Raw genomic sequence first — 20,996 nt, forward strand, 5'->3', positions numbered from 1 at the left:
TGTAGATTATATAGTTGTATAATTCCTTCAGTTTTATAAATCTGTATATAGATTATTTTTGTATAAGTCACATATTGTCACAGTCACGTACTTTTTTATGTTCACATCTTGTTTCAATATACTCGTCAGTGATCCTTTAAAAGGAAATGACGTTTAGTAATCTATCAGCTGGACCCGTCGAAGCACCTGTGAGTGCGAAACGGCTGTCGTCCTTACTCCAATACCGCACCCTCTATTGTACCTGATGTCCTGATGGACTTTTCCTTACAGTTTCTTCAATAAAATCACGATTTACACTGCCAGATTGGGGTGAGTGCCGCATATTTTTTCTTTTTGGTTGCTTTGGACTGCTTGTTTCCTCTCGTTATGCTGAGCACCGGAATCCATAGGCATTCGTGATTACCTGGTTTCATTTTGTCCGCCAGCAGTCCTGCTTGTCAAATCCAGTATTCACTCTAGTGCCGTCCTCTTTGTTCCTGTGGTTTATTTTCTTCTGATGACTGTTTCATGAAGGCCATATTTGTGCAGGTGTCTCTGAACAGTAGAACAATGTACCACAACTCGAGAGTCTGCTAAAACTTTCTGAAGGTCTTTTGCAGTCAAGCGGGGGTTCTGGCTTGCCTCTCTAGCAACCATGCTAGCAGCTCTCACTGAAATTTTGCGTGGTCTTCCAGACCTTATCTTAACCTTCACTATTTCTTTTAACTGCCATTTCTTAACTACATTTCAATCTAAGGAAATGGCAACTTGAAAATGCTTTGCTATCTTCTTATAGCCTTTTCCTGCTTTGGGTGCCTCCATGATTTTCATTTTCAGAGTGCTAGGCAGCTGCTTAGAAGAACCCATGGCTACTGTTTTTTGGCACAAGGTTAGAGGAGGCTGTTTTTTTTTATAAAGCTGGGAAATTGAAATCACCTGTCTTTTCATAACAGTGATAGTGAACAAGCCATAACCCTAACAGGCTAATTAAGGTCTGAAACCTTGATCAAAGTTATCTTAGCAAGTCTCTCAAACTTTTGCATTGGTCCATTTTCCGTTTTGTAATTATTAAAATGAAAAAGATTTAAAAAAATACTGTATATTTCCCCCTCAAATATACAAAGGAAAGGTGTCATCTTTAACTTTAACCCTTTTAGAGATCATTTCATTTTCAATTTGTTTATTCACAATAACAGTAATTTTGACCAGGGATGCCCAAACTTTTACATACCGCTGTATATTGTGAATAATTTTGGGGATAAAATCCTACTAATAGATTTTCTTTAAGTCCTATAGGAGCCACTGAATATTGTGGCCTGTATTTAAAAGTCTTTTCATACACTGACATGTTTCTTGTTGAACTTTAATATCTTCTTTGGATACATATAAAAAAAAGAATATAGCAGATATAAAATATAATATAATTTGGTCCTTGATTAGTAAACTCAGGCATCACAATTGGAAAGTACATGGGCTTTTTGCCAACATTCTCTGCTATATAGAAGCAGTATGTACATTTTATTCTTTATCTATACAGTGGGGAAAAAAGGTATTTAGTCAGCCACCAATTGTGCAAGTTCTCCCACTTAAAAAGATGAGAGAGGCCTGTAATTTACATCTTAGGTAGACCACAGCTATGAGAGTCAAAATGAGAAAACAAATCCAGAAAATAACCTTATCTGATTTGGCAAGATTTATTTTGCAAATTATGGTTGAAAAGAAGTATTTGGTCACCTAAAAACATGCAAGATTTCTGGCTCTCATGGACCTGTAACTTCTTCTTTAAGAGTCTCCTCTGTCCTCCACTCATTACCTGTGGTAATGGAACCAGTTTGAACTTGTTATCAGTATAAAAGACACCTGTTCACAACCACAAACAGTCACACTCCAAACTCCACTATGGTGGAGACCAAAGAGCTGTCGGGGGACACCAGAAACAAAATTGTAGTTCTGCGCCAGGCTGGGAAGACTGAATCTGCAACAGGCAAGTAGTTTGGTGTGATGAAATCAACTGTGGGAGCAATGATAAGAAAATGGAAGACATGCAAGGCCACTGATAATCTCCCTCGATCTGGAGCTCCACGCAAGATCTCACCCCGTGGGGTCAAAATGATCACAAGAATGGTGAGCAAAAATCCCAGAACCACACAGGGGGACCTAATGAATGACCTGCATAGAGCTGGGACCACCATAACAAAGGCTACCATCACTAACACATTAAGCTGCCAGGGACTCAGATCCTGCAGTGCCAGACGTGTCCCACTGCTTAAGCCAGTACATGTCCAGGCCCGTCTGAAGTTTGCTAGCGAGCATTTGGATTATCCAGAAAAGTATTGGGAGAATGTCATATGGTCTGATGAAACCAAAGTAGAACTCTTTGGTAGAAACTAAATTTGTCATGTTTGGAGGAGACAGAATGCTGGTTTGCATCAAAAGAACACCATACCTACTGTGAAGCATGGGAGGTGGCAACATCATGCTTTGGGGCTGTTTCTTTGCAAAGGGACCAGGACGATTAATCCCTATGCATGAAAGAATGAATGGGGCCATGTATCGTGAGATTTTGAGTGCAAACCTCCTTCAATCAGCAAGGGCATTGAAGATGAAACATGGATGGGTCTTTCAGAATGATAATGATCCTAAGCACACCGCTAGGGCAACGAAGGAGTGGCTTTGTAAAAGCATATGAAGGCCCTGGAGCGACCTAGCAAGTCTCCAGATTTCAACCCCATATAAAATCTTTGGCGGGAGTTGAAAGTCTGTGTTTCCCAGTGACAGGCCCAAAACATCACTGCTCTAGAGGAGATCTGCATGGAGGAATGGGCCAACATACCATCAACAGTGTGTGCCAACCTTGTGAAGACTTACAGAAAATTTTTGACCTCTGTCATTGCCAAAAAAGGATATATAACAAAATATTGAGATGAACTTTTGTTAATGACCAAATACTTATTTTCCTCCATAATTTGCAAAATAAATCTTGCCAAATCAGACAAGGTGATTTTCTGGATTTGTTTTCTCATTTTAACTCTCATAGTTGTGGTGTACCTATGATGTCAGTTACAGGCCTCTTTTATCTTTTTAAGTGGGGGAACTTGCACAATTGGTTGCTGACTAAATACTTTTTTTTCACACTGTATGTAATGTATACAGTTGTACTCAAAAGTTTATATACCCCGGCAGAATTTTTGCTTTCTTGGCCTTTTCTCAGAGAATATGAATGAAAACGGCAAAACTTTTTCTCCATTCGTGGCTGGTGGTTGGGTGAAGCCATTTATTGTTAAACTACAGTGTTTTCTCTTTTTAAATCATAATGACAACTCAAAACATCCAAATTACCCTGATCAAACGTTCACAAACCGTGCTGATTTTGGCCTGATAACATACACAGAATCTGACACAAATGGGTTTGAATGGCTACTAATGGTAACATCCTCACCCCTGACCTGTGACAAATGCCAGGAAAATTGTTCAAGATGCAAAGAAATACCCACAAATAACATCAGCTGAAATACTGGACTCACTGATAACTATGCAAAGCAAGGCATACACTGATGGCTGGTACTAAATTGTATACTCATACTAACAAAATTGTATGATAGAACCAGCCACTATATGGAAAAACGTGTAGGACACACTAATGCTACATAAGCAAAACCACAAGAATAAATAGTGCACAAGTCCAAAAGATGCATATAAAAATATATATATTTATTTAGACAAACAATACAACATGGACACATACAGCAAGGTAGGGGACGTGAAAACCTCATGAGACCTGGAGAGCGGGCAAAGGTCCCCAGATGGTATTAACAAAAACACCTCACAAAAAGTTGTGGGATGTTAAGGTAGGCACACATGAACAATAATGATGACACACTAGCAAGGGGCACTCAGCATATTGCATAATGATATAAATGAGAGTAAAATGTCCAAAGACAGGTGCAATTGCAGATAGGAGAAGTGTACATACCAAAATAGATAAGAGGAACACGCCAGCTCCAGCCCACCCCAACGCGCGTTTTGTTAAAGTCCTTCCTCAGAGGGGGCAATACACAGTATTAAGAAATGGGGTATGTGAACTTTTGATCAGGGTCATTTAGCTTTGTTCTCGACCATGCAGCCTCTTTTTCTTCAAGTGCCTCCTTATTGTGCATCTTGAAACAGCCACACCGCTAGATTTCAGAGAGTCCAGTATTTCAGCTGATGTTATTTTGTGAGTTTTTCTTTGCATCCCGAACAATTTTCCTGGCATTTGTCACAGGTGAGGATGATACCTTTAGTAGCCATTCAAACCCATTTGTGTCAACATCAGTGCATGTTATCAGGCCAAAATCTCCAGGGTATGTGAACTTATGATCAGGGTCATTTGGATGTTTTGAATTGTCATTATGATTTAAAAAGAGAAAACACAGTGGTGTGACAATAAATGGCTTCACCCAACCACTAACCATGAGTGGAGAAAAAGTTTTGGTGTTATCATTCATATTCTCTGAAAAAAGGCCAATTAAAGCAAAAATTCTGCCGGAGTATGAAAACTTTTGAGCACAACTGTATCTAGCAGGGATGGTGTGAACAGATATGCAGGGCTCAGTTCAGTGGCCACATTAGTAATCTGTGGCTGTCACACAGAAGCTTTGCGAACCAAAATTACCTAACGTCATCCCGGTTGCCTTCTTGATTAATCAGATAATCAGAAGAAGAGCCGTGGATGGCGTAAGGCAGTAGGCCGTTGTCCGGGCTCTCGTCCAAAGGTCGCATAATACTGACCTGGCCAAAGGAACAAGTCCAGTGAATTGATTCGCACTCTCTATTTAGTATCTAAGAAGGTGTGTGACTGAGGCATTCTTCAGTGAGTATATCGTATGTCAAGAAGTGTAATAATACATACTTGTATAGGATCCTGTGTAAGCTTCATAGGTCCAAGCCACAGTTCTGATGAGGCTACCTGCTAACAAAAAAGAAAACCATTTATTCTAGTGTGTAATGACATGAAGTACATGAACTCTACGAAAGTGCACCTAAGTCGGGGCCTTTTCTTGCTTAAATAAGTGCATATGAACATATAAAACTTTCAAATTAACTGTATTAGGGGAAAGTGGCATCTTACTTACCTGCAAGTCAGCATGGCACATGACTTCCAGTAGGCATACTAAGGTTCAAATATTTCATTTGCACCTTTTTTTGTCTTTGCACCTTTTTTTCTGCAGTACAAATGGCTCTACTAGTGACTGTTATTGTTGTCTTATTCATTTTTTACATTTATAAAATGAAATTTACTTGGTTTCACCTTTTTTTGCCAAGTGGGTGTGCAGAAAAAAGTGTAAGACAAAAAAATAAGGTCTTTGATTTTGTGCAAAATTCATCCACTCATGTATGGCATTTTGAAGAATTTGGCAAAAAATATGACCACAAAATGAAGAAGCAAGCATAATTGTTCAGAAACTTCCAGACTCATCAAAAAGCATCCAAAGTAAAACAGTATATACTACTGTAGTTAGGAAGGCAGGGAAAGAAATGGAAAATTAGTACTACAGTATCTCCCTCGGTGTCTGTGTGATACGCTGCAAGAGGGAACTTCAAAGATGTACTTGATAGGTAATATAATTTGTGGAGACAGTGATGATGTCTGTAAAGCGCTGACTATGTCCGCTTGTCAAATTTTGCAAAAATGCTGACATTTCTTACACTAGAAATGTTACTTTGGTCCCTGATTGGAGCAGCAAATCATCGTTAATGATATTTCATTGAAATTGTTTTGACTGAAGAGTAGTATTTTGTGGTATATTTTACACACAAAACTTGCCTGGATCTGTAAGGGTAGGTGATTTTTTGTTACCAAAATACTATTTAGTTTTGTAATTGCATAAATGATAGCAACATTAAAAAAGTATGTCCCCTTCAAAACAAATATAAAATACATAAAGAAATATACAACAAACATGGAGGCATATTGTTCACCTAATCCCAAAGTTTTCTAGAGTAAATTACAGATTTTCCATCAGTGTGTCAGTCATATGTGAAACCTTATGGTCTGAAGTCAAACAAATTTTTATTCTAAATCCCTATCTATTTAGTGCTATAATCTAGGTTATTTTCTTATATACGTGTGCTAAACAATTCCCTAACTACACTACTTTATCTGTTATTCTATTTTTTTCCTATTTCCTGTGTGATGATGCGTTGTTTGAGTATCCTAGTGCGATCCCACTGTAACCTCCCTGAAACGAATCAGCATCAGTGACACGCATTTCAGGGACTGTCCTCATCCCTGCTTTGTCCTTCCCTGCACAGTGATAGCATCCGCTCTGTTGTTGGCTCAGATCAGTAATAATCAGCTGGAAACAGAGCGGTGTCAGAATACTCAGTGTGCAGGAGACCAGTGATGACACTAGTGGGGGCGGCTCTAGTCTCCTGCACAGCGGGTATTCTAACACCACTCTGATGCCAGCTAATTATTACTGATCTGAACCGACAACAGAGCAGATGTTGTCACTGTGCAGATTGGATTGTGCACAGTTTGCAGGGAGGTGGAAGACAGCGGGGACAAGCACAGCCCCTGAAGCAAGAATCACTGATGATGCTTCATTTTAAGGATGGGGGCAGGGGCCGTGACAGTGACTGCAGCCTCTGCTCTGTTCTCTAATGACACTTCGTTTAAGTATACCAGCATGCACTGGGATAGTCAAACGAAGTGTCATCACACAGGAAATAGGGAAAAAAAAATAGAATAATATTGAGTGTAGTTAGTGAACAGTAAGGAATTTTTAATACAGGTATATTAGATAATAACTTGGATTATGGCACTTGATAGGGATTTAGAATTAAATTTGTAAGTTCCCCCTTCAAGTACCCACCACTGATTTCTCCAAAACACCCAATCATGTGTTTTCTGTTAGAGCTAGCCTGTACACAGATGGTGGAAAGATTTCCAATCTTGAGATGGCTAAATAACGGATGTATTCCGGCACTGTGCACTCAATGTATTGAACACTAGAGTGGTTTAAAAGTTCAGCTGGATTGAAGTAGGTCCTCTGAGGGTTTGTGACATTAAAAAACTGAAACTGCAGGTGGGTTTACTGCCCTCGTTAGGAGTTTTCCCATAGTCTTGATGGGAGAAGCGATGAAACAAGTGCTTTGACTAACGCGAACTTTACCTACCCACAATCCTTTGGTCTATACGGCTAGGGAGTAGCTTGGGGCTGTCGTTTAATTGAAGTGATCCTTCATATGCTAAAACGATATGGGACAGCAAAATGAAATGAACTTCATAAAAAAAACATCTTTGGTTCTTGGATAGCAGAGTCTATTCAACCAGTATTCTGTTCAAGGGTTTGGAATACCACAGGATTGGCAAGCATAATGGAAATGGAAACACAATAATAAAACTGTACGTGGTCACACAACCCTTGAGTAACAGTTCAACAGTTCAACTTTTTCATGCACTGCATCGAAAGACGCTTGCGCTTTGTTTCAGGACCATAAAAACTCATTTTAAGTGTTTGCATTAATTAACCTATAAAAGAATAAAATGTATTCAGACTCAGTTAATGTTATGGTGGGAACGGTCTTGTATTCATTGGGTAGACAAAAACTCTTATAGGAGATCATCATGAATAAGTAGATATGGCTTACAGTCCTGACTATGACATACTTACAGTCCATGAGTGCTGATGACAGGGATCGTAGCCGGAGAGATTGTCTTACATGTTAGGCTCAAGTAACAAATATGTCATTACTAATAATGGAGTCAGGTCAATCAAGATTTTGTTATGGTGTCCATAGAGCTGTGCATGTTGTGCTATTCAAATTCATTACTGGTCACTGGGATGAGGAAAAATACAAATAATGAAGACTGATAATTATAAAGCCATCTGTACTAGAAGTGGAAGCACGGAGACCAGAGTGGGAAGCTGGGCAGAGGTGGCACAGTAATCGTGGGGAACATATTGGCCCAAATTCGGCAATGTCAGTCACATGCACCGGCCAGGAGTGCGTCATTCATCCCGCCCATCAGTGCCCCTGTCTGCTGATCACTCCTGTGCCTGTCACCCTACGACCATGGTTGGCGTTCATAGGAGCTTGTGATTTCTTCTATACATAGCAGAGATAAAGAATGACTAAGTATAGCACAAGCGATCGGATTATCGCAGCTTCAAGTCTCCCAGGTGGACTATTAAAGTAAAAAAGTTTAAAAATATTAAAAAAACACAAAAGTTCAAATTACCCTCCTTTTACCCCATTGAAAATAAAACAATAAAAAAGATACACACATTTTATTTAGCTTCATTCAGAAATGTCCGATCTATCAAAATATAAAATATATTAATCTGATCGGTAAACGAAGTAACGAGAAAAAAAATCAAAAAGCCAGAATTACGTTTTTTGGGCCTCTGCAACATTGCAATAAAATATAATGAGAGGCAATCACAACATTGTATCTACCCCAAAATGATATTAGTAAAAAAGGCAGCCCAGGCACAAAAATGAGCCTTCACCCAGCTCCAGATCCCGAAAAATGAAAATGTTATGGGTCTCGGAATGTAAGGATCCTTAAGAAAAAAAATACAAATATATTTATATACTGAGCTTTTTGAGTATTTGTTTTAATTAGAAATACTCCAAATCCTCCTCAAAATAACAAAACTCCAGAAAAAAAAATATTCTATTCCCAACTGAAGTTGAATGTCTACTCTACGGTAAGCGGGGGCCAATGCTTTATGACTATGATTCCTCCTCCTACGTTAATAAATGCATGCATGCATACAAGATTAAGCAATCTGTTTATGGTAATGGCCCCCATAGATATTACAGAAAAGTTATCTGAACAAACCAATTTCAGTGGGATTGGCCAACTATTTTGTGAGTATGGTGGCCTTCCAACACTTCTCCCTGTGGTTGATCTTGGGGAAAATAATCAGACATGTTGTGTTCCATACTAAATACTTGTGTTTTCCTTGGAAGTGTCTGGCAATTGCATTCACTCCATTCAGAACACATGGGATCAGGAGTGTGGAATAGGAGTTTGGTCAACAGATAATGAAAGTGTATAGACATCCTACAGGAAATCAGTCAGGTCCTTTCTGCCCCCTGATGACCTTGTAGACGTTTATCCATGCATTCCAATAATATATCTATTGCGTTTTGAAACTGCAGAAGAACCCAACTAGTCAGAAGAGGTGTTTACAGCTACTGAACTCAGATTAGTGTCAGTGTGTAATCCCACCGCCCGAGATGTGGATGACTGTTTCCATACCTGCTGGCATCTTCACAGTTTGTGCTTCTCGCACCAGAGCAGACCTTAGCAAGGAAAAGAGAGGTGCCGGAAGAAATGCAAACTGTGAAGACCTGTGTAGAGCGGGGACTGTCAATCACGTCAATCAGGAGTGACAGCAGCTACTGATCCCAGACAAGTGTCATGGAGTAAATGCCTCATCAGGGAAGTACTGGTTCATTATAGCGGGGTGTTATATGTAAATTGCTTTTTCTTCAATATATGCAGGTCCAAAACACAAGAAACATAGAAACATATTGCTGGAGTGCATGAATAAACATCTAAAAGTTCATGGGGGCGGAAGGGGGCAGTATAAGAGCATCAGGGGACCTAACAGGTTCCCTTTAAAACCTTGCAATGTGTACAAATAAACACAAGCTAGTGATATGTCTATTTTGGTCTGATAAGAATAACCTAAAGATTTCCATACAAATGATAAAAACTGCACAGCCCAGTAGTTGGGTGATCATACAAGACAAATTTGCTCTGTTTTGTGCAAAACATGACAGTAATGCGTTTTGGATACTATTCCATGAAAGGTGACGTAAGAACCTCATTATCTAATGGATGACAAGTCCAAAGCTATCTACAATATATTTCATTGCTTTCACTTGTATCCGAATACTGACCGTGGTAGTAGTGATAGCAGCTGACAGCAATCATTATAATGGTTTGGATCTATATCTCTGTTTTGTGCCATGTAAGTGAGAATTTTGACTAAATTTCAACATAACAGGTTCCATTTGTGCCAGATGCTTGCTTTCTGTAATTTGCAAGCATCATGTTTTAGAGAAAAAATAATCTCCAGAGAATGGAGGAAAACCTGTTAGAGGCTGCAAAAGATGAGACTGGGGCGTAGTTTCACTTTCCTGATGGGCAACATTTTGACAGAGGTTAGATCACATATTCTTGTGTTTGAATGGCCCACTCAGAGTCCAGACCAAAACCCATTGACAATATGTGGCATGACTTGAAAATTGCTGTTTACAGATGCCTCCATCCAATGTCACTAAGCTAGAGCGAGTGCACAAAGAAGAATGGGCAAAAATGTCAGTCTCTAGATGTGCAAAGCTGGTAGAGAGTGACAGAGCCCAAAAGACTTGCAGCTGTAAATGCAGCAAAAGGTGATCCTACAAATTCTTTTTCATTGCAAAGCATATATGTATATATTTAGGCTATGTGCACACGTTGCGGATTTTGCTGCGGATCCGCAACAATTTTCCCGGCGTTTACAGTACAATGTAAACCTATGGAAAACGCAATCCGCAGTGCCCATGCTGCAGAAAAAAACGCACGGAAACGCTGCGGTTTACATTCCGCAGCATGTCAATTCTTTGGGCGGATTCCGCAGCGGTTTACACCTGCTCCATAATAGGAATCCGCAGGTGTAAAACCGCAGGTGGAATCCGCACAAAATCTGCATAAAATCCGTGGTAAATCTGCAGTAAATTTGCAGGTAAAATGCAGTGCCTTTTACCTACGGATTTTACAAATCCGCTGCGGAAAAATCCGCAGAGTTCAAAACAACGTGTGCACATACCCTCATGCAGTCATGGCCGGAAGCATTGGCACCCTTTAAATTCTTCCAGAAAATGAAGTATTTTTCCCAGAAAATTATTGCAATTACACATGCTTTATTATACACGTTTATTTCCTTTGTATTGTATTGGAGCAACACAAAAAATACATGAAAAAAGAGCAAATTGGACATAATTTCACAAAACACCCCAAAAAGGGGACGGCAAAATTCACCCCCCACCCTTGGAATTTTATGTAGTTTGCTACCTCACAACCTGGAATTTCACTGATTTTTGGAGGGTTTGCTCCAGTTCATGTAAAGAACATGCCTACAACTGTGAACATTTGATTTTCTTTTTATTGTGAAGCAAACAACAAATAGGACAAAATAACTGAAAACTTCTATGTGCAAATCTGTTCACCCACCTAAAGTCAGTACTTTGTAGAACCTCTTTGTGGCAATTACAGTTACAAGTCAATTTGGATAAGTCTTATGAGATTTCCATACATTACCACTGGGATTTTTGCCCGTTCCTCAAGGCAAAACTTCCACCGCTCCTTGAAGTTAGATGTTTTCCTTTGGTGAACAGCAATCTTCAAGTCTGACCACAGATTCTCAATTGGATTAAGGTCTGAGCTTTGACTAGGCCACTCAAAACATTTACACATTTCCACGTAAACCACATGAGTGTTGTTTTAGGTGAACATCTATCCTTGTCTCAAATCACTGACAGACTTAAACTAATTTTTCTCAAAAATATCCCCACAGTTCGCATCATCCATCTTCCCATCGAATAGGACCATTTTCTCTGTTGCTGCTACTTTGAGGGTATGTGCACACGTTGCGGATTTAGCCGCCGATCCACAGTGGATTTGAAGCTACAGATTCGCAGCAGTTTTCCATGAGTTGTACAGTACCATGTAAACGTATGGAAAACCAAATCCTCAGTGCCCATGCTGCGGAAAATACCCGTGCGGAAACGCTGCGGTTTATTTTCCGCAGGATGTAAGTTTTTTGTGCGGATTCTGCAGCGTTTTACACCTGCTCCTCAATAGGAATCCGCAGGTGTAAAAACGCAGGTGAAATCTGCAAAAAAAACGCAGGAAATCCGTGGTAAATCCGTGGATTTTTCAAAAACGGTGCGGGAAAAATCCGCACACGAATCCGCAATGTGGGCACATAGCCTAAAAGGTCCCCACAACATGATTCTGCTACCATCATTTTTCACTGTGGGGATGGTGTTCTTGGGGTAATGAGATGTGTTGGTTTGGAGCCAGGAATAGCATTTACCTTGGTGGCTCAAAAAAATGATTTTGGTCTCATCTGAACACAGCACCTTCCTCCACACATTAGGGGAGTCTGTGTTGTTTTGAGTTTTAGCAAACTTAAAACGAGCCTCACAATTTTTGTGTGTAAGTAAAGGCTTTTTATCTGGCCACTCTTCCATAAAGGTCACATCTATGGAGTGTACAGCTTATTGTGGCCGTATGGACAGATACTCCAGTCTCTGCTTGGGAACTCTGCAGCTCCTTCAAGGTTACCTTTTGTCTCTGTGCTGCCTCTCTGATTAATGCCTTCCTTGCCCTGGCTGAGAGTTTTGGTGGGTGGTCCTCTCTTTGCAGGTTTGTTGTGGTACCATGTTCTTTTCATTTGATAATAATAGATTTGATGGTGCTCCAGGGAATCATCAGAGGTTGGGATATTTTTTCTAACCCAACCCTGACTTGTACTTCTCAACAACTTTGTCCCTGATTTGTTTGGAGATCTCCTTGTTCTTCATGGTGTAGTTTGGTTAGTGATGGCTCTTGTTAATAGCCTCTGTGACATTTTAGAAAATATGTGTATATACTGACAGACCATGTGACACTTAGATTGTTCACAGGTGGACTTCCTTTCACTAATCAATAATCATGTGACTTATGAAGGAAATTGCTTGCACCAGAAATTTATAGCTGCTTCATCGCAAAAGGGGTGAATACATATAGTTGAACATGCCGATTTTTAGTTATTTGATCCCATAACTTTAATTTATGTCTATATTTTTCTCACTTCACCAACTTAAACTATTTAGTGCTGATGCAACACACACAAATCAGATAAAAAAATATTTAAACACAGGTTGTAATTTAACCCCTTTTTGACATCTGACATACTATCCCATCGAGGTGGGGTGGGCCCGTATGCCCACCGACGGGATAGTACATCATACGCGATTGGCCGCGCTCACGGTGGGAGCGTGGCCGATCGCGGCCGGGTGTCAGCTGCATATCGCAGCTGACATCCGGCACTATGTGCCAGGAGCAGTCACTGACCGCCCCCGGCACACCGCAAACATGATCGCGGTGTGCCAGAGGTACAGGGAAGCATCTTGCAGGGAGGAGGCTCCCTGCGTGCTTCCCTGAGACCCTCGCAGCAACACAATGTGATCGCATTGCTGTGAGGGTCTCTTACCTTCCTCCCTGCAGCAAGGCCCGGATCCAAAATGACCGCGGCATCTGGGTCCTGCAGGGAGGGAGGTGGCTTACCAAGTGCCTGCTCAGAGCAGGCGCTTGGTAAGCCTGCAGCACTGTAAGTCAGATCGCTGATCTGACAGAGTGCTGTGCCAGCTGTCAGATCAGCGATCTGTGATGTCCTCCCCTGGGAAAAAGTTAAAAAGTTTTTAAAAAAATTTCCACATATGTAAAAAAAAAAAAAAATCCTAAATAAAGAAAAAAATATATATATATTATTCCCATAAATACATTTCTTTATCTAAATAAAAAAACAAACAATAAAAGCACACATATTTAGTATCGCCGTGTCCGTAACGACCCAACCTATAAAACTGCCCCACTAGTTAACCCCTTCAGTAAACACCGTAAGAAAAAAAAAACGAGACAAAAAGTGGAATAAAAAGCGATTAAAAAGACAGATATAAATAAACATGGTACCGCTGAAAACGTCATCTTGTCCCACAAAAAACGAGCCGCCATACAGCATCATCAGCAAAAAAATAAAAAAGTTATAGTCCTGAGAATAAAGCGATGGCAAAATAATTATTTTTTCTATAAAATAGTTTTTATCGTATAAAAGCGCCAAAACATAAAAAAATGATATAAATGAGATATTGCTGTAATCATACTGACCCAAAGAATAAAACTGCTTTATCAATTTTACCAAACGCGGAACGGTATAAACGCCTCCCCCAAAAGAAATTCATGAATAGCTGGTTTTTGATCATTCTGCCTCACAAAAATCGGAATAAAAAGCGATCAAAAAATGTCACGTGCCCGAAAATGTTACCAATAAAAACGACAACTCGTCCCGCAAAAAAGAAGACCTCACATGACTCTGTGGACTCAAATATGGAAAAATTATAGCTTTCAAAATGTGGTAACGCAAAAAATATTTTTTGCAATAAAAAGCATCTTTCAGTGTGTGACAGCTGCCAAAGATAAAAATCCGCTAAATAACCCACTATAAAAGTAAATCAAACCCCCCTTCATCACCCCCTTAGTTAGGGAAAAATTAAAAAATTTAAAAAATGTATTTATTTCCATTTTCCCATTAGGGTTAGGGCTAAGGTTAGGGTTAGGGCTAGGGTTAGGGTAAGGGTTAGGGCTAGGGTTAGGGCTAGGGTTAGGGCTAGGGTTAGGGTTAGAGCTAGGGTTAGGGTTAGGGTTAGGGCTAGGGCTAGGGTTAGGACTAGGGTTAGGGCTAGGGTTAGGGTTGGGGCTAGGGTTAAAGCTACAGTTAGGGTTGGGTCTAAAGTTAGGGTTAGGGTTTGGATTACATTTACGGTTGGGAATAGGGTTGGGATTAGGGTTAGGGGTGTGTCTGGGTTAGAGGTGTTGTTAGGGTTACCATTGGGATTAGGGTTAGGGGTGTGTTTGGATTAGGGTTTCAGTTATAATTGGGGGGTTTCCACTGTTTAGGCACATCAGGGGCTCTCCAAACGTGACATGGCGTCCGATCTCAATTCCAGCCAATTCTGCGTTGAAAAAGTAAAACAGGGCTCCTTCCCTTCCGAGCTCTCCCGTGTGCCCAAACAGGGGTTTACCCCAACATATGGGGTATCAGCGTACTCAGGACAAATTGGACAACAACTTTTGGGGTCCAATTTCTCCTGTTACCCTTGGGAAAATACAAAACTGGGGGCTAAAAAATAATTTTTGTGGGAAAAAAAGATTTTTTATTTTCACGGCTCTGCGTTATAAACTGTAGTGAAACACTTGGGGCTTCAAAGTTCTCAGAACACATCTAGATAATTTCCTTGGGGGGTCTAGTTTCCAAGATGGGGTCACTTGTGGGGGATTCTACTGTTTAGGTACATCAGGGGCTCTGCAAATGCAACGTGACGCCTGCAGACCAATCGATCTAAGTCTGCATTCCAAATGGCGCTCCTTCCCTTCCGAGCCCTCCCATGCACCCAAACGGTGGCTCCCCCCACATATGGGGTATCAGCGTACTCAGGGCAAATTGGACAACAACTTTTGGGGTCCAATTTCTCCTGTTACCCTTAAGAAAATACAAAACTGGGGGCTAAAACATAATTTTTGTGGGAAAAAAAGATTTTTTTATTTTCACGGCTCTGCTTCATAAACTGTAGTGAAACACTTGGGGGTTCAAAGTTCTCACAACACATCTAGATAAGTTCCTTGGGGGGTCGAGTTTCCAATATGGGGTCAATTTTGGGGGGTTTCTACTGTTTAGATACATTAGGGGCTTTGCAAATGCAATGTGACGCCTGCAGACCATTCCATCTAAGTCTGCATTCCAAATGGCGCTCCTTCTCTTCTGAGCCCTCCCATGCATCCAAACGATGGTTCCCCCCCACATATGGGGTATTAGCGTACTCAGGACAAATTGGACAACAACTTTTGGGGTCCAATTTCTCCTGTTACCCTTGGGAAAATACAAAACTGGGGGCTAAAAAATAATTTTTGGAGGAAAAAATATTTTTTATTTGCACGGCTCTGCGTTATAAACTGTAGTGAAACACTTGGGGGTTTAAAGCTCTCACAACACATCTAGATGAGTTCCATACAGGGTCTACTTTCGAAAATGGTGTCACTTGTGGGGGGATTCTACTGTTTAGGTACATTAGGGGCTCTGCAAACGCAATGTGACGCCTGCAGACCATTCCATCTAAGTCTGCATTCCAAATGGCGCTCCTTCCCTTCCGAGCCCTCCCATGCGCCCAAACGGTGGTCCCCCCACATATGGGGTATCAGCGTACTCAGGACAAATTGGACAACAACTTTTGGGGTCCAATTTCTCCTGTTACCCTCGGGAAAATACAAAACTGGGGGCTAAAAAATAATTTTTGTGGAAAAAAATTTTTGTTTTATTTTTACGGCTTTGCAATATATACTTCTGTGAAGCCCTTGGTAGGTCAAAGTGCCCACTACACCTCTAGATAAGTTCCTTAGGGGGTCTACTTTCCAAAATGGTGTCACTTGTGGGAGGTTTCAATGTTTAGGCACATCAGTGGCTCTCCAAATGCAACATGGCATCCCATCTCAATTCCTGTCAATTTTGCATTGAAAAGTCAAACGGCGCTCCTTCCCTTCCGAGCTCTCCCATGCATCCAAACAGTGGTTTACCCCCACATATGGGGTATCAGTGTACCCAGGACAAATTGTACAACAACTTTTGGGGTCCAATTTCTTCTCTCTTACCCTTGGGAAAGTAAAAAATTGGGGCAAAAAGATAATTTTTGTGAAAAAAATGTGATTTTTTATTTTTATGGTTCTGCATTATAAACTTCTGTGAAGCACTTGGTGGGTCAAAGTGCTCACCACACCTCTAGATAAGTTCCTTTGGGGGTCTACTTTCCAAAATGGTGTCACTTGTGGGGGGTTTCAATGTTTAGGCACATCAGTGGCTCTCCAAATGCAACATGGCATCCCATCTCAATTCCTGTCAATTTTGCATTGAAAAGTCAAACGGCGCTCCTTCCCTTCCGAGCTCTCCCATGCGCCCAAACAGTGGTTTACCCCCACATATGGGGTATCAGCGTACTCAGGACAAATTGTACAACAACTTTTGGGGTCCAATTTCTTCTCTTACCCTTGGGAAAATAAAAAATTGGGGGCGAAAAGATAATTTGTGTGAAAAAATATGATTTTTTATTGTTACGGTTCTGCATTATAAACTTCTGTGAAGCACTTGGTGCGTCAAAGTGCTCACCACACCTCTAGATAAGTTCCTTAGGGGGTCTACTTTCCAAAATGGTGTCACTTGTTGGGGGTTTCAATGTTTAGGCACATCAGTGGCTCTCCAAACGCAACATGGCGTCCCATCTCAATTCCTGTCAATTTTGCATTGAAAAGTCAAATGGCGCTCCTTCGCTTCGAGCTCTGTCATGCGTCCAAACAGTGGTTTACCCCCACATATGGGGTATCGGCGTACTCAGGACAAATTGTACAACAACTTTTGGGGTCCATTTTCTCCTGTTACCCTTGGTAAAATAAAACAAATTGGAGCTGAAGTAAATTTTTTGTGAAAAAAAGTTAAATGTCCATTTTTATTTAAACATTCCAAAAATTCCTGTGAAACACCTGAAGGGTTAATGAACTTCTTGAATGTGTTTTTGAGCACCTTGAGCAGTGCAGTTTTTAGAATGGTGTCACACTTGGGTATTTTCTATCATATAGACCCCTCAAAATGACTTCAAATGAGATGTGGTCCCTAAAAAAAAATGGTGTTGTAAAAATGAGAAATTGCTGGTCAACTTTTAACCCTTTTAACTCCCTAACTAAAAAAATTTTGGTTCCAACATTGTGCTGATGTAAAGTAGACATCTGGGAAATGTTACTTATTAAGTATTTTGTGTGACATATCTCTGTGATTTAATTGCATAAAAATTCAAATTTGGAAAATTGCAAAATTTTCAAAATTTTCGCCAAATTTCCGTTTTTTTCACAAATAAACGCAGGTAATATCAAATAAATTTTACCACTATCATGAAGTACAATATGTCACGAGAAAACAATGTCAGAATCACTGGGATCCGTTGAAATGTTTCAGAGCTATAACCTCATAAAGGGACAGTGGTCAGAATTGTAAAAATTGGCCTGGTCATTAACGTGCCAACCACCCTTGGGGGTAAAGGGGTTAAAAAATAGGTAAAATGCCAAGGGATGTGAATACTTTTGCAAGCCACTGTAACTGCATCAGTCACTTTCTATAACCATCAACAAGCTTCTTACACCTTCAACTGAACTTTCCTTTTTCTTTATTTTTTGTGTTGTTCCAGGAGATAGATACGTGTATAGCAAAACATATAATTTCAATAATTTTGTGGGAGAAATTCTTCATTTTCTGGAACAATTTCAAGGGTTCCAACACTTTTGGCCACAACTGTGTATACATAAATCTTAAGCTGACAGAGTCACTTTATTTCTCTTAATTACTCTAATTATCATTAGTGTACAAGGATACATTGGAGACATTTAAAAAGAGTAAAAATGCTGACATATATGAGGGAAATAAAACATAACACATAGATGACTGACCGAAAGGATGAAAAATTCTCTACGTGTGACACATTTAAAGGTGTGTTCCAATAAACCATTGAAACATGGTATTGGAGTGATTGTCCATATTGTATATGTTTGTCAATAAATATATTTTTTTTAAATTCCCATTGTAATATATAATGGGCAGCTACACTTTATACCTTATTGTTTTTCCTACTATCCTAATAATTCTGCTGACGACATCTGCAAGGAGTTTGTGTATTCACCCCTTGTTTGTATGTGTTTCCTCCAGGTTCTCCGATTTTCCTCGCAACCTCCAAAGACACAGTAACAGGGAATTTAGATTGTGAGCCCCAATGGGGAAAGTGATGACGATGTTTCTATAGCACTGCAGAAAGTAATAGTGCTATATACCGTATATACTCGAGTATACGCCGACCCGAGTGTAAGCCGAGGCACCTAATTTTGCCACAAACAACTGAAAAACTTATATACTTGAGTATAAGCCTAGGGTGGGAAATGCAGTAGCTACTGATAAATTTCAAAAATAAAAATAGATACCAATAAAAGTAAAATTAATTGAGACATCAGTAGGTTAAATGTTTTTGAATATCCATATTGAATCAGGAGCCCCATATAATGCTCCATAAAGTTCATGATGGGCCCCATAAGATACTCCATACAAAATACGCCCCATATAATGCTCCATAAAGTTCATGATGGGCCCCATAAGATACTCTATACAAAATACGCCCCATTTAATGCTCTATAAAGTTCATGATGGGCCCCATAAGATGCTACATACAAAACTATGCCCCATATAATGCTGCATAAAGGTTAATGATGACCCCATAAGATGCTCCATACAAAAATATGCCCCATATGATGCTACATTAAGGTTAATGATGGCCCCATAAGATGCGCCATAGAAAACTATGCCCCATATAATGCTGCACAAAGGTTAATGATGGCCCCATAAGATGCTCCATATTAAAATATGCCCCATATTAATGCTGCACAAAGGATAATAATGGCCCCATAAGATGCTCCATATTAAAATACGCCCCATATAATGCTGCACAAAGGTTAATGATGGCCTCATAAGATGCTCCATATTAAAATATGCCCCATATAATGTTGCATAAAGGTTACTGATGGCCCCATAAGATGCTCCATATAAAAATATGCCCCATATAATGCTGCATAAAGGTTAATGATGGCCCCATAAGGTGCTCCATATTAAAATATACCCCATATAATGCTGCATAAAGGTTAATGATGGCCCCATAAGGTGCTCCATATTAAAATATGCCCCATATAATGCTGCGATAAAAAAAAAAATGACATACTCACCTCTCGTTGCTGCCCGCTGCTCTTCAGCGTCGCCGGCTCTCTGCAGTGACTGTTCAGGCAGAGGGCGCACACTAACCACATCATCGCGCCCTCTGACCTGAACGTCATAGCCAGAGGACCGGAAGACAGCGCGGCGGTGGAATGGGGACAGGTGAATATCGCATAGCTCAACCTCCCCCAGTCCTACTAACCCTCCTGGCGCTGCATATCAGTCCCTGCATCTCAGGCGGTGGCATCTCTCTTCCTGTCTTAGTTAGAGAAAGCACACTTGGAAGTGAAAATAACACACCAAAAAACAAAAGCGAAGTTAGAGGAAGTAGAACGAGAGATGAGGTCACAAATTGAGAAGGCACGCCTGGATGCCACGTTAGAAAGAATAGCAGCAGAAAAGGAGACTGCAGCTTATCAAGCCGAAGCAAAGTCCCCAGAGGCAACGCAACTCCCAAAATTGCAACGGCAAAGCAGTATGCCGAGTATGAGGCTTATGCCGCAGGATTCATTACAGTGCACATTACAGTACGTTGAACTGCAATCCTGAGTCAGTACCAAAATGAGAACTCAATATCTCTGGTGAGACAAACAGGATCCACCATGGGGCGCAAGTCCAGGACAGCTATAAACGTGAAAGCAACATGCAAGAGAACTTTGATGACAACAACCTTGACGCTCAACAGGTAACCAAAGCAAATCATCTTGCTGACATATATTTCTTCACGCTGAAACAATGCGACACCAGCAGACACCACTCACAGGATACCAACTGGTATGAACGTACCTCACATCATTACCAGGGCGATTAGGTATACTCTGCCTATAACTGGTTCACAATGGACTTTGCTAAGTTCTTTACACTGCGTGAACTAGTTGCCAAAGGGCTTTTAAAATTCATTGATCATGCTGAAGGCTGCAGGGCCTGGAGAATTACTGTCCAAAATGTTACTAGAGACTTGGGGTTGTCACACAGATAAGAAATAGACCTCTTAAGGTACCGTCACATTAAGCGACGCTGCAGCGATCTAGACAACGATCCCGATCGCTGCAGCGTCGCTGTGTGGTCGCTGGAGAGCTGTCACACAGACAGCTCTCCAGCGACCAACGATGCCGGTCCCCTGGTAACCAGGGTAAACATCAGGTTACTAAGCGCAGGGCCGTGCTTAGTAACCCGATGTTTACTCTGGTTACCAGCGTAAACGTAAAAAACAAACAAACACTACATACTTACATTCCGGTGTCTGTCCTCGGCGTTCTGCATTCCTGCACTGTCAGCGCTGGCCAGCCGTAAAGCAGAGCGGTGACGTCACCGCTGTGCTTTACGGCTGGCCGGCGCTCACAGCCAGTGCAGGAAAGCACAGCGCCGGGGGACAGACACCGGAATGTAAGTATGTAGTGTTTTTTTTTTACGTTTACG

The 20,996-nt window shown here is 40.7% G+C and overlaps 1 protein-coding gene across 2 annotated transcripts in view; it reads right to left on the reverse strand.

The window, feature by feature from the left end:
- PDE8B (phosphodiesterase 8B) overlaps nucleotides 1–20,996 on the reverse strand; it is a 235,870-nt gene that overhangs the window by 102,392 nt on the left and 112,482 nt on the right. The window contains exon 2 of one of the 2 annotated variants that reach the window (XM_069749992.1): nucleotides 4,871–4,930. In XM_069749992.1, coding sequence (XP_069606093.1) covers nucleotides 4,871–4,930 — 60 coding nt within the window. The remainder of the gene's footprint in view (nucleotides 1–4,870; nucleotides 4,931–20,996) is intronic. The other variant, XM_069749999.1, reaches the window with a different exon arrangement.

Source organism: Ranitomeya imitator, chromosome 1 (genome assembly GCF_032444005.1).
Source record: "Ranitomeya imitator isolate aRanImi1 chromosome 1, aRanImi1.pri, whole genome shotgun sequence".
NCBI classification, from domain to species: domain Eukaryota; kingdom Metazoa; phylum Chordata; class Amphibia; order Anura; family Dendrobatidae; genus Ranitomeya; species Ranitomeya imitator.